We start from the raw sequence: 12,950 nt of genomic DNA, 5'->3' as shown, positions 1-12,950 counted from the left end.
GCCTCCAGCTCGCCGGGAACTGCCTAGAGCCGGGATCCAGCTGGCTGAACCGGGCGGGGAGCGCCTGGGAACTTTAAGGAGGGGGCGGGCCTGGGGGCGGTGGCCCCAGGAGCGGTTGCCGCGGGGACTGGGCGGTGACGCGGCCCGAGGGCGGAAGTGAGAAAGTTGCCGGCGTCCCGAGAGGAGTTGGTGGAGCTGTACGCGCGGCGCGGCAATGGGGGGCTCGGGCAGTCGCCTGTCCAAGGAGCTGCTGGTCGAGTACCAGGTGCGTGAGACGCCAGTCCCCAGGGAGTTTGCGCGCGGCCCTGCGCTTGGGGGTGTGGGGGTGTCCCCGAACGGCGGCAGGGCGGCGGACGCGGCCTCTGGCCCCGGGCCGCTCGCTGACCTCCTGTCTTGTTTTGCCTTCCAGGACTTGACGTTCCTGACCAAACAGGAGATCCTCCTGTAAGTGCTGTCTCGAACCTCACCTCCGGGATCTTCTGGGGACGACTTCGGGCGTGGGGGGCGGGGGAGGCTCTGTCTTACAGGTGGGCAAACTGAGGCCCCGCCAGAGGGAGGGGCAGGGGCCTGCCCGAGGTCAGGAGCTGAGCCGGAACTGGAGTGCAGGGCCCCGGGCCCTAGGCTGTGCCCTCTTCCCGGCACGACCTTCCCGCTGGCGCCGGCGGCCGCATCTGTGCACCGTGGAGTCACCTCGCAGCTTCCAGCCAGTTGGGCGCTCTTTGATTTCGCTCCACTGGCTTCTGCATAACCGAAGTTGCTCCAGTCCGGCAGGGGCTGCTGCAGTTCTGGGCTGCTTTACCTACAGGCAAAGCCAGAGAAGCCTTGGGGAGCCTGGCTCCTCCTTTACCTGAATAATACAGTAACCATTAACGCTTATTGAGCACTTGCTGTGTGCCAGGCTGTGCTACGAGGTTTTTTACATTACCTAATTTAACCCTCACGACGGAGGTATGGGGACAGTGACACAGTTTGATAATTTGCCTAAGACTGAGTAGGAGGATTTGAACTGGGACTGGAACCCCCTCCCTAGCCGTGGGCAAGCTTTATGTGGCCAGGGCACTTGAGTGAGAAGATTCCTGAGCTTCTCTGGGCAAAAGTAATCCCAGTGGGAATGAGATGGTGCCTAAGGAGTAGATAGTTCAGGGTAGCTGCTTTGAGGAGCAGCAGGAGGTTCCTGAAATGAAATGAGAATGAGATTTCAGTTCAGCTCTTTTCATTTGTTCTTCAGGGCCAACTTATGGCTCCTTCCCAGACCTCTCTATCCCTCGGGGGGTCTAGAACCAGGGCTCAGTGCCTGGGACACAGTGGGCCCACAGTCAATACCCATTGCAAGAATGGACTCCCAGCCTATACTGTCTTGTAATATATCTCCTCTTGGCTTATGCCTGAGACTCAGACATACTGTGTATGGGGCTTAGCTCCTCACCTGGTTTATAATGGGTAGCAAGGCAAGGAGTGGGGATGTAATACACTCAGGAAGGGACGACAACAGCTTCCCCTCCTTCTGCCAGAGCCCACAGGCGGTTCTGTGAGCTGCTTCCCCAGGAGCACCGGAGTGTGGAGGAGTCACTGCAGGCACGAGTGTCCTTGGAGCAGATCCTCAGCCTTCCAGAGCTCAAGGTGCCAGCCCCCCAGCCTCCCTCTGCTACTCCTTTTGAGATCATGTGGTCACTGGTCCCCATTCTAGTCTTTTCCCTTTTTAGCCCTGATTTCCTGGGGGCTAGGGTTTTACCAAAATCATGCAAGGGAATTATATAGAAGGGTGTTTTGCAACCTGGGATTCTCAGACATATTCTTGGAGGTTCAAACAAGTTTTATCCTTTAAGAGGAGTTAAATTACCTTATTAAAGCTTGAGAAACCCTGTTCCAGAGGCTGATTGCTCTCCATAGGGCTGCTGTGAAAATTGCTATGCAAAATGCCTGGCCTAGTGCTTGTAACACAGTAAGTACTCAGTGAAATGTTTTGTTTTAAAATAACCAGCCCATCTTGTCCTCTTTGCTTAGGATGCCTTCCTCTTCCTTCTGTGCTCCCAGGCCTGCCTTTGGGTTAAGCTCTGACTCCTGAGAAGCCACCCCCAGCTGGGTCGTTGGTCCTCCTGAGCTCCGTGCTGGCCCCAAAGCACTGATTGTTCTCCCCTCGAGAGCCTGAACTGTTCCCTCCAGTTTCCCAGTGGGGTTTGAGTGTGTGACTTGGGCTGCATCCTGTGGCATTCACAGAAGGCTTTCTTGCCTAGGCCAACCCCTTCAAGGAGCGAATCTGCAGGGTCTTCTCCACTTCCCCAACCAGAGACAGCCTGAGCTTTGAGGACTTCTTGGACCTCCTCAGTGTATTCAGTGACACAGCCACCCCAGACATCAAGTCCCACTATGCCTTCCGCATCTTCGGTAAGAACCAGGGGCCGGGTGGAACACCACCCGTTCCAACATGGTCTTTGTGGGGGTACTGCTTGGGAGCTGGGGGTCAGGAGCTCGGAGCTCATCCTGACCACATCCTTTTTGGCTTCCTGTGTCTGCTTTCTAGATTTTGATGATGACGGAACCTTGAACAGAGAAGACCTGAGCCAGCTCGTGAACTGCCTCACGGGAGAGGGTGAGGACACACGGCTCAGTGCCTCAGAGATGAAGCAGCTCATCGACAATGTGAGCAACGGGACCGGGCTCGGCTGGGCCGGGCTGGAGAGCAGGAGGGAAGGGTTGGGCTTTGGCCTGAAGCTTTCCCTTTCCCAGATTCTAGAAGAGTCTGACATTGATAGGGATGGGACCATCAATCTTTCTGAATTCCAGCATGTCATCTCCCGCTCACCAGACTTTGCCAGGTATGACTGTGGTGCTCATTTGCTGCACTGAGTCTGCGACGTTATTATGGGAGGTGGTATCTGGGGTTAGAGAAAACCTCCTGCTTCCTCTGAATGTATTAGAGTAGCTCTTCTTCTAGAGGGGACTCACAGATATGGGACACAGCCCATTCCAAAGGGTCTTGGGGGAGAGGTAGGTAAGTTTGGGTTTAGTCCCTACCTTCCTCTGCCAGCAGAAAACCCAATGCACTCTTCTTTTGTTCAGCTCCTTTAAGATTGTCCTGTGACAGGAGCCACAGCGTGTGGCCCAGCACCCTGTCGAAGAAACTTTGCACTGCTGAGCCACGGCCAAGGTTACTACCTCTGTGTTGCCAGGGCCAGCCAAGCTGGCCCAGCCTGGAGGTGGCACTGCGCAGCCTTGCCTGGGACAGGGGAGGGTCCTCCACGTCAAGGCTTCTCCCCTTTCTCACTGTCATTGTCATCGCTGTTTGTGTTTCTACTAATCAATAATAAAGGTTTAGAAGTTTTGAGCCTTTGTGTGACACTAGAAACGCTGACATGAGGAAGGAGTGGACTTGTAGGAGCTTTCAGTCACACTGGGAATAAGGACCTAAAGAAGTGGACAGCAGGAAGTCAGGCTGTACCCCACGCTTCCCACCCACCCCTTGTGAGGGTGTGAGTATGAAGGGTAACATGAGGGGTGGAACTCTTCTGCATCCTGATTGTGGTGGTGGTTACATGAATTTATACATGTGTTAAAACTTGCAGAACTGTGTACTAAAAGAAAAAAGTTAGTTTTACTGTATGATCATTTTAAAGATAAAAATTCTTTTCAAGTTAAAACAAGAAAACTCAAGACCTTGTCCCCTGTGCCCCATCCCTGAACTGAATTGGGGATGCAAAGTAAAGGGACTGAAGTAAAGTGAACAAATCCCCTCCCCCATCCATCAGTGTGTTGGTTAAACTCCCCACTTTAAGAACCTGGCTCTGCTGGGAGGTGTGGTTGGCCAGGCTGGGCTGGCTCTGGCCCACTAGCACCTGAAAGAGGAGGCCTAGAACCTCCCAGAACTCAAAGAACTATACCAGCCTCAAAAAGCAACAGTCCTTTGCTTTTTGGAAGGGGCGCGATTCAATTTCAATTCTTTAGATTTTATTAAAAAAAAAAAAAAAAAAGTAAAGTGCATTTTATTAAAAAGAATACAAAACCCACATAAACTCAGGGACCCTGTGCTGGGCAGTATCAACATCCCTTAGAGTGGAGGCTGCAAGGTGTAGGGGTGAACTGGGGACTGGTTTTGAAGAGGAGGCCAGGGCAAGTGTGGGGAAAAGGGACACAGGTTTGCAGGCTGGGATGGAGGAAGGCAGGCAACAGTCTTCCTGGAATTCCGAGGGAAGGTGTACATTGTCATATACTCTCTCCTGGGCTCACGCTGCCCTCTGTCTCTCTCATGTGGCCACAGCCTGATACAGGCCGGAAAGGTCCAGGAGGTGGGTCTGAGCCCAGGGCCTCGTGAGGGCTGTGGTGCCAGCGTGGCCCTCCAGTCCCTGAGGTGACAGGATGATGGCTGCAACAACTTGGCCAGCTGGCGAGGCTGGACCCACTGGAGCCCGAGCTGGCCCCTGGCTCTGCCATGAGAAGGGGCAGCCTGTGGCAGTAGGATAAGGCGGAAGGTGGAAGAGGCCAGTTGGTGTGGGATGTCCAACTCTGTCTCCGACAACCACTTTGGATAAGCCCTCCCAGTCCGGAGGCTGGGCCGGCCATGTGCATGGCATTCTGTGTTCTCTCACTGTTTTCTCTCGTTTCACATTTTCAACTGTTTTGAAACAAAGGGCTCAGTTTACATAAGGAGCACTGTTCTGCCCACCCGGGCAGGCCCCGATCTTCAGCCAGGCCCTGTGGGGCTGTGGCCATCTGGGGTGGAGGGGCCTTGCCGCTTGACAGCAGGCGAGCTGGCTCCATCAGTCCCGAGGGCTGGGCACCGCGGCTGTGTTCCACGAGGAGCAGAGGTCCAGCCGACCCTCTCTGAGCACTCCTGGCCCCTAGAGGGAGGCCGCCTCTAGAAGTTTGCTCTCACACCACAGAGTCCCGGATTTCAGAGCCCAGGCGGACCCGGGGCCGGGGACACACCGGGGACACCTCCACGAAGCTGTCCTGGATACTGAGCGGCCTCTTCTCTGACTCTGTGAAGACCCGGGGCCCTGGGGAGCTGTCCGACAGAGCCTGGTAGCCTCGGTGGTCGAGTGGGGTGCTAGGGGGGCCCATGCCATTGAGTGGCCTGGTCTCAGGTGGCAGTACGACTGGGCGGGTCTTGGGGTGTACGCTGGCACACTCCCCCTGCTTCAGGAAGACTTTCATGCCGCCCCGGTGCCGGTAGAGGAAGAATAAAATGAAGAGCACCATGGCGAACACGAACAGCGCACACATCACTAGGAACTCGGTCCAGTAGGACTTGTCTGCACCCCAGCTGGCCTTGCCCCTGGCTGGCGCGCTCACCCGAGACGTGTTGATGATGACGGGCACGCTGCCACTCCGGTCTGCTTGGTTTGCCACTGCGTCCACCACCTTTGGGCAGTAGCTGGCCTCCAGCTGCCGGAAGCCCTCCTCCAGCGACCAGCACTGGAACTCCCCCAGCTCCTGCTGGCTGCCCACCAGCAGCAGGTCCCCAGTGGACAGCACGCGGCAGGAGGCCGAGGAATTAATGGGGACCCCGTTGTGCAGCCAGAGCCGGGTTGCCAAGTTGGAGAGGAGGGGGCAGGCCAGGGTGTTCACTGTGTGGGGCTGGAACTGGACTGGCTCACAATGCTTCTCGCCTGCAGGCAAAGGAGGCACAGTCCCGGGTAAAGGGAGGCTGGCGTCCACGGTAGCCCCAGGCTCACCCACCTCCCTCTGCACTATGGTCCTCGTGCTGTAACAGCAACTCTGGGGACTTCGGGGACTGGGGGTCTCACTTGCCAGGGTCCTGCTTGCAGGGCGAAAGGGGTGAGGAAGTGAGGAAAGGCATTTACACACAGCAGTGGCTGCAGGAGCCTTCTAGGCACACTAGACCCCCACCTCTCCTCCACCCTCTGACGGGGCACCTTACCTCTTGGTACAGAAGTCCGGGCCTTGGACAAGGAAGCGTTGCAGAGTTCCCTGGCATTGGCTCCCTCGATATCCTGGATCCATGGCCTGAGGACCAAAGAGAGTCTGGGATGGGCCAGGAACCCCCGCAAAACTGCATCTGCCCACCCTCCGTGCAGCACATGCCCTCAGGCAGCCCTGCAGATGTGGGCCTGGGGAAGGGCTCAGGGACCACCAGGCCCCAAAGCAGGGGTGAAAGGCAGGCGGCTTCCCTGGGTGGATTCCCCACCCCGCAGGGTTTGGGCCGGCATCTCCTCTGTCTACACAGTATTTACTTCAGTTAAAAGTTACTGTAGGGACTTCCCTGGTGGGCCAGTGGTAAAGAATCCATCTTCCAACGCAGGGGATGTGAGTTCGATCCCTGGTCGGGGAACTAAGATCCCACACACTGCGCAGCAACTAAGCCCACACGCTCTAGAGCCTGCGTGCCACAACTAGAGAAAAGCCCCTGTGCCGCAACGAAAGATCCTGCATACTGCAACTGAGACCCGGTGCAGCCAAGTAAATAAATACTAAAGAAAAAAAAAAAAAAAAAAGGTACTGTAATACCCTGAATTACAAAAGCAGTGAGTTGAGCTCTTAGAAAAAGTAAGGAAGGATAGCTGGATCTGTATGTATGTACCTGTCTCTTAAAGCAATGCACATGCACTGATTTGTTTTTAGAAAACTGGAAAAAAACAAGCACAAAGGCTAAAAACATTACAAAAGTCACAATCAACCATCCAGTGAGAATGGCAGGCAGCATTTTTTTGAGTGTGCCTTCAGGTGTACATATGTATATGCATACATGGTGTTTTGAAATATAAAACGAACCAGGTATCCCCTTGAGTGAAGTATGTACACTACAAATAGGACAGATCCCATATTTACTTAAAATATGTGTATTTTTATTTTACACATGTAGAAAAATCTGGGGGGATATATATTAAAATCTCACTGTAAGTCTCTCTAGGTGGTAGGATTAGGGTAGTTTTTATTTTATTTATCTCTATTTTTTTCTATATGAAAATTTTAAATCTAAATAAGTGATTTTGAAAACAGTTTTTAATGGGTTGGTTGGTTTGTTTTTGGCCGCCACCACTTGCAGGACCTGAGTTCCCCAATCAGGGATCGACCCTGTGACCACTGCAGTGGAAGCGCAGAATCCTAACTACTGGACCGCCAGGGAATTCCCTTAATGGGTTTGTTAACGGACTGTTATGTAGCCCTTATTTTTTGTTCCTTAACTACATTCACATGCCAATTGACATTCTCCTGCAAAGCTTTTCATAGCTCTGACATTTCATACTTTACCAAATCTTCTCTCTGCTTTACAGATGCATAAGGCAAACATAATTTATCGTTTGAACTACAACACTTAATGAGAGTCAGAAGGGGAGCTGATTAATAATTATTCCCAGACAGTAGACACAAATGAGGCTGTGTGGTGATTCCACAGAGGGCCTAGGGAAGGCACTCGGAGGCCTAGTGCATAGGGTTGGACAAGTGGGTGGGGCCTTCAGGAGCTCTCACCTGGAGGCCACCGCAGGCCGGTACAGGCTGACGAGCTTGCAGCTGGAGCCACTCCAAGCGCAGTAGGGGTCCCGGGCCAGGAGGCAGTCCCCGCAGCTCTGGTACAGGCTGCAGTTGGCCACGGGCACCTGGACCACACCCGAGTGTGAGGCACCATACAGCAGTCCCTGCACAGGCACGGGGGATGAGAAGCAGGCTCGGGCAGCCAGGGCCACCACCCAGAGCTGCACCCGGCTCGAATGCACACAAAAGCCACCCACAGGGGGGCCTCCTCTCATGCTCCCGGGCCCCCACATTCTGAGAGCTTATGCCAGGAGCCTGGATCTCTCCATCTGGCTGGGGCAGGGGTCGGGCATCCCAAGCACGCTGCCCAGACTCCTCCTCTGCTCACCCTGTCGGCATCCAGGAGCAGGTTCTGCACGGGCTGTCCTGATGAGAAGATCTGGAGCTCCTCGATGATATGCACCCCGGAGCCCACGCTCACCGCCTTGTGCAGCCAGCCGTCACCTGCAACATGGACAGCACTCAGGCCCTGCGCAGAGCCTGAGGCCCACATCCCAATAGCTATGCCCCATTGACTCTGAGCCTGCCCTGCTGTGAGCACTCACTAGTGCCTAGGAAGAGGACGTCGTAGGTGCGCTGCAGGCCAGGGACGCGGTGGACAGCCACACGCTGGTAGCGGGCCTGGGGCTGCAGGAGTAACAGGCGGCTGCGGACCTGCCCGTCCATCAGGAAGTGGTCCTTGAGGAAGTTCAGCACACGGTCGGGGAGCTGCAGGGACGAGCTGATCTTCCTTTCCCGGGCGCTATTGGTGATGCACTGAAGGAGAAGGTGGTGGCTTGAGGCGAGTGGTACTTGGGGCAGCAAGCAGGATGTGGGTCCTGCAAATCCCACTGGGATTGCCGGCCCTGTCTCCCCAGTGAACAGCAAGGGTACCTGCCCCGCCCTTGGAAGCCACAGCACAGCACTCCAGTTCTGCGAAGCCAGCTCACTGATCTACAGGCCTAAGGGCAAAGCCCAGGGTGTGGGGCGCCCAAGGGCCCCAGCTGCCAGGGTCTCCCCCTCTCTGCCCACCAACCATCTCTCCTTCCTGCCCACCCTTCCCCCACCCCCTTCCACAAGCCTCAAGAAGCATGACCACACTTCCTGATCCTGTAGCATCCTTTTGGCAGTGCTCTCTCAGGACGCCCTGGCTGACCAAGGCTTCCTAGTGTAGGGGCATGAGGGTGCCTGCAGTTAGTTTCCCATATTGCCGGGGTGCTTCCTGATTCTCTCTGCCCCTGGTCATTCTCTGTAAAAGCCCCAGGAATTAATACCCTGGAGTGACCCTCAACTGCACAGGAGTTGGTGACAAACACCCCAGTGGGACAATGCTGAGATGTGCTCCACGCAGCCTCCCAGGGCCCCAGGGAACGAGCTCCAGGTGCCCACAGCAGTAGCAGCTCAGTGACACACACTTTCTTAGCTCCGCCCCCTCCTCCCACAATCCTGTTCCCCCCTGCTTCTTCCTGGGATCACCTCCCCTAAAAACTGATGGCACTCACATCCTTGTCTCAAGGTCTGCTTTGTGGGGAGCCCATGAGGCTGGAAGGAAAGAAGAAAGGACTATTCCCCCATGGCCTGTCACTCAATAAATAAATAAGGAGCTCACAGCAGAGTTGGGGAGAGGCATGTGCAGTCAGCGTCCTGATGGGGGACACCCCTGTCCAGCCTAAAGCAGGTTTGAAGCCACCCCGACATTCATGGTCACATCTAACTCAGAAAGAAAAACAAGCAGGCCTGGGCTTCGTCCCCACTTTCAAGGTAAGAAAACAGACTCGGAGAAAGCAAGTGATCCCAGCACAGTTGGGGACCCATCCTCCCAGCACAGGGGCAGCACTCACCGTGCCGGGCCGGGGCGAGGGCACCGGGTGGGTCACGGTGTACCACTGCTGCGTCTCGCGGTTCACCTCCTTGTAGAGGCCATTGAAGGCCCTCTGCACGTCCCTCATGGTGAAGACACAGATGGCAGAGCCTTCTGTGGTCCCCCTGTGCCTACCAAGGAAGTGGCCAGATTAGCCCAGGAGCCCTGGGGCTCACGATGAGGCCAGCGGGGCCCAATCCCGGCCCCAACTCATCCCCCCGACCCCATTCCCAGCTAGGTCCTGGGGGCCCTACCACTGGGATGTGAAGACCCCATAGAAGAGGGTGTCACGCCATTCCTGGGGGCTGGAGCTCAGCGTGAAGACGTCTTGCAGTACGTTGAATGGGAAGCCATCGTCAGGCCGCAAGCACAGCAGCTGGGCCTTCAGGAAGGACGTCCAGCGCTGCTGCAGGACCCGCTCGCCCCCCTCATCACCCTGGGCGAGGGAGAGAGGGCCTGGGCTTAGGCACGAGCAGGGGTGGGACACTTGATGCTCCTCGCTGCCCCCTCCCCAGCGGTGGCTGAGACAGACCCAAAGCCACGCCTGAGTCCATTTCACATCAAGAAGACTTGAGGTGGGCCTCCCTGGTGGCGCAGTGGTTGGGAGTCCGCCTGCCGATGCAGGGGATACGGGTTCGTGCCCCGGTCTGGGAGGATCCCATATGCCGCGGAGCGGCTGGGCCCGTGAGCCATGGCCGCTGGGCCTGCGCGTCCGGAGCCTGTGCTCCGCAACGGGAGGGGCCACGGCAGTGAGAGGCCCGCATACCGCAAAAAAAAAAAAAAAAAAGAAAAAAAAAAAAAAAAGAAGACTTGAGGTGGCAGCCTTCAAGTCGCCTCACCGGGAGGCTAGCTAAGTAAATGACAGTGCTTTCCTTACTGTGGGACACCAGGGAAAAGGACGAAGGGGAGTCTATCTACAAACGTGGAAAGATGTCACACGTGGAAAGATATCACGATTCACCACTGAGCAAAAACGGAAGCTAAAGAATCACATTACAGTATAAATCTTGTTTGTACATGGTTTTAAATAATATAAATATGTATGTATTTACACACGTGCCCCAAAAAAATTAGCAAGGAACATTCTAACTTCTTGTGGTGGACGGTGGGATTGTAACACCGATAGCTGACAGCTAGTGGTTGCTCACCACATCTCTAAAAGCCCTACACAGATCGTTAACAACCCTGAGGGAGTTTTGTTATGATTCCCACTGAACAGAGAAGGAAACGAACTGATGTCTCAGTAAGGAAACTGCCCAAGATCACACGACCTGCAGGGCTTGAACCCAGGCAGCCTGGCTCTAGAGTCTATGCTCTTAATCACGATACCACGGTGCCTCTTATCTTGTAAGTGATTTTCGTGTGTCCTTTTCTACATTTTCATGTTTTTTTTTTTATAAGGAAAAACAGAGACATTTTAACTGAAAAGGTGAGAGAGAAGAGCCAGTAGCCAAGCCATTCCTCCTGGAGGACAGGAGAAGGCCACAGGTGCGGGGCCTTCTGGTTCTGTACCCGAGGAGACTTCGGGGTCTCTGGGATGGCCCGGCCCGCTCACCTTGCAGACACGGGCAATGCGGGACACGATGGTGTTCTCAAAGAACTCAAACTCCTGGCCAGTCTCGCTGAAGAAGAAGTAGATCTTGTCATCGTCCCCTTGCAGGCTGCCCAGGCTCTCGGGAATGTAGGCTGAGGCCACAAATGCTGGGTCTGTGGGGGCCAGTGGGGAGCACAGAGTCAGCCCAGGGATCCCAGACAGGCGAGACTCTGTTCTCAGGCCCTGCTGGGTGGACAGGGCCCCCCTCCCTGAGGCCCCGTGACAGCCCACTGGGTGGGGCAAGAGGACTTCACCTTGTAGCCAGTTGAGGGAGCTCTCAGTCTTGGTGGGGCGGAGGCTTTGGCTCCGTGAGATGGCCGGGTCATTCCCTTGGAAGCTGCTGACTGTTCCAGTGTACAGCTCGCCATCTGCCAAGAGGACATGCCCATGGGAATGAGCCCTCAGCACAGCCCATTCCCGCTCAGGGCCTGGAGTGACACGAGTGCTGCCCTTCTTGTTTGAGGAGGTCAGAGGAGGGAGTAGGAACTAAGAAAAGCCAACCCAAGGGCAGCCCAGGGTCGCCGCAACCCCTGGGAATCGGTGTGGCATGGACCTACCAGCTCAGACCTGGGGCCCACCCTGCTCCCCTGCCCGTCCTCACATGAGGCCTCAATGAGCCCATCCTGCCCCCTGACCCCCAAAACTCACCCACCACCAGGGCCGTGGACTTGAAATTGGGGTCAAAGGGACAACGGCCCTTGCCATCTTCCAGGAGGATGTTCCCCACCACGTCCTGTGCCAGAGTGAAGTTCTCCATGTTCTGCAGGGGAGTAGATGGGAGAGCTCAGGGGCACGCCAGGGAGTGAGGGGCTCGGCGGGAGAACAGGGAGGTGTGCTGGAGAGAAGGGAGGGGTCTGACGGGCCGTCCTTCTCATCCCGGCACCCCGGGCACAGTCCCAGCACCGTCTCACCAGGACCTGACGCGGTGGGCACTGTTGCCCCACGGAACAGAGAGGAGAGGAGGCTTAGAAAGGCAATGTGGGCCAGGAAAGGGCAGCGACATGATTCAAACTCAGGTATGTCTGACTCCAAAGCTGGTTGCTCCAAAGCCTCAAAATGCCACCCTTTATGAAGGTGTGTGTAGGGCAGAAACGTAAGGGTATGCGTGTGTTGAGGAGGGTGGACGAGGTGGGCTGGCGGGAATTGAGTGAGAGCAGGGGAAAGAGCTGGAGGAAGCAAGAGGGCGTGACTGTGGGTCAGCCAGCATTTTTGTGCCTGGGGAATCCCACCCCCCGCCGCCCCCTGCAGGGCAACCTGGCCATCAGGGCTGGGGCTGGGCCTCAGGGCTCTCGGGGCCCACTGCTGTCAAGAGGCCTCCCCCTGGGCCCTGCCCTTTACCAGGGGTCAGTGCTAGAGACCAGCTCCCTGGGGCACAAAGACAGGCAGTTCCCAGGCCAGCCGCAGGCGAGTCCGGGGTGAGGAGGGGCACTCACAATGTAGGTGCACACGGGGCTGAAGGCTGCGGTGCCACAGGTGAACAGGTGGCTGCTGTTGAGTGGCAGGAGGATCTTGATGTAGTTTTGACAGTCCCGCTGGAGGAGGGAGGAGGATGTCAGGCCCAAGCAAGACACCAGGGGGCACCGCCGAGCCCTCCCCACCGGACGCAAGGCCAGCCCTGGGGGTGAGGCCTCTGCTCCCCAGTACTCAAATCCTGGAGTAAACGAGACTCCAGGAGCCTCGTGGGGCAAAAGCAGATGGGGGACCTTGGGCCTCAGGTCGTTCCGTGATTGGAAAACTTCTCTTCAGTATGGGGTGAAGGCACAGAATCCCTCCCTTTTGAGCTGTCTCGGCCCCACCTGGTGAGGCAGCTACGCCCAGAGCAGGAGGAAACACACAGCCCTGAACCCTGGGCCCCAGACTTGCGGATCGCCTCCGCGAGCGTGTCTAACAGCTCTAACAGCGTGTCTACTGAGCTTCTGATTGTTCCCACCAAACTCTCTCCTCCGGGACCTGCCCCTTGCACTGACGGCTACTCCGCCTTCTCAGCTCCTCAGGCCCTGAGCCTAACGGCCAGCTTTGACTCTC

At 56.2% G+C, this 12,950-nt stretch overlaps 2 protein-coding genes across 3 annotated transcripts in view; one reads left to right on the top strand and one right to left on the bottom strand.

The window, feature by feature from the left end:
- The first annotated feature begins 141 nt into the window (after window positions 1-141).
- On the top strand, window positions 142-3,325 carry CIB1 (calcium and integrin binding 1). Its single transcript, XM_060095322.1, has 7 exons — window positions 142-265; window positions 410-444; window positions 1,512-1,620; window positions 2,235-2,385; window positions 2,522-2,640; window positions 2,728-2,816; window positions 3,061-3,325. Exons 1-7 carry the CDS (start codon window positions 215-217, stop codon window positions 3,080-3,082), a joined length of 576 nt encoding a protein of 191 aa, XP_059951305.1. The 5' UTR covers window positions 142-214; the 3' UTR covers window positions 3,083-3,325.
- Window positions 3,326-3,964: 639 nt separating this feature from the next.
- SEMA4B (semaphorin 4B) overlaps window positions 3,965-12,950 on the bottom strand; it is a 38,529-nt gene continuing 29,543 nt past the window's right edge. For both annotated transcript variants that reach the window (XM_060097392.1, XM_060097391.1), the window contains 11 exons: window positions 12,359-12,457; window positions 11,574-11,685; window positions 11,180-11,293; window positions 10,887-11,038; window positions 9,586-9,767; window positions 9,312-9,462; window positions 8,037-8,247; window positions 7,820-7,935; window positions 7,429-7,595; window positions 5,879-5,964; window positions 3,965-5,606 (listed from right to left, as the gene is read on the bottom strand). In XM_060097392.1, the coding sequence (XP_059953375.1) occupies window positions 4,867-5,606; window positions 5,879-5,964; window positions 7,429-7,595; window positions 7,820-7,935; window positions 8,037-8,247; window positions 9,312-9,462; window positions 9,586-9,767; window positions 10,887-11,038; window positions 11,180-11,293; window positions 11,574-11,685; window positions 12,359-12,457 (2,130 nt within the window). In that variant the 3' untranslated portion in view covers window positions 3,965-4,866. The remainder of the gene's footprint in view (window positions 5,607-5,878; window positions 5,965-7,428; window positions 7,596-7,819; window positions 7,936-8,036; window positions 8,248-9,311; window positions 9,463-9,585; window positions 9,768-10,886; window positions 11,039-11,179; window positions 11,294-11,573; window positions 11,686-12,358; window positions 12,458-12,950) is intronic.

This window comes from Mesoplodon densirostris, chromosome 4 (genome assembly GCF_025265405.1).
Source record: "Mesoplodon densirostris isolate mMesDen1 chromosome 4, mMesDen1 primary haplotype, whole genome shotgun sequence".
In the NCBI taxonomy this organism is placed as follows: Eukaryota; Metazoa; Chordata; class Mammalia; order Artiodactyla; family Ziphiidae; genus Mesoplodon; species Mesoplodon densirostris.
This window is presented reverse-complemented; position numbering and strand designations above follow the sequence as displayed.

Bases quoted from the DNA above. Each gene is read 5' to 3' on its own strand.
- CIB1 (XM_060095322.1), top strand. From the start codon at position 215: ATGGGGGGCTCGGGCAGTCGCCTGTCCAAGGAGCTGCTGGTCGAGTAC. The intron at 1,621-2,234 runs GTGCCAGCCCCC...TTTCTTGCCTAG, and splicing joins TCAGCCTTCCAGAGCTCAAG to GCCAACCCCTTCAAGGAGCG. The intron at 2,386-2,521 runs GTAAGAACCAGG...TCTGCTTTCTAG, and splicing joins CTATGCCTTCCGCATCTTCG to ATTTTGATGATGACGGAACC.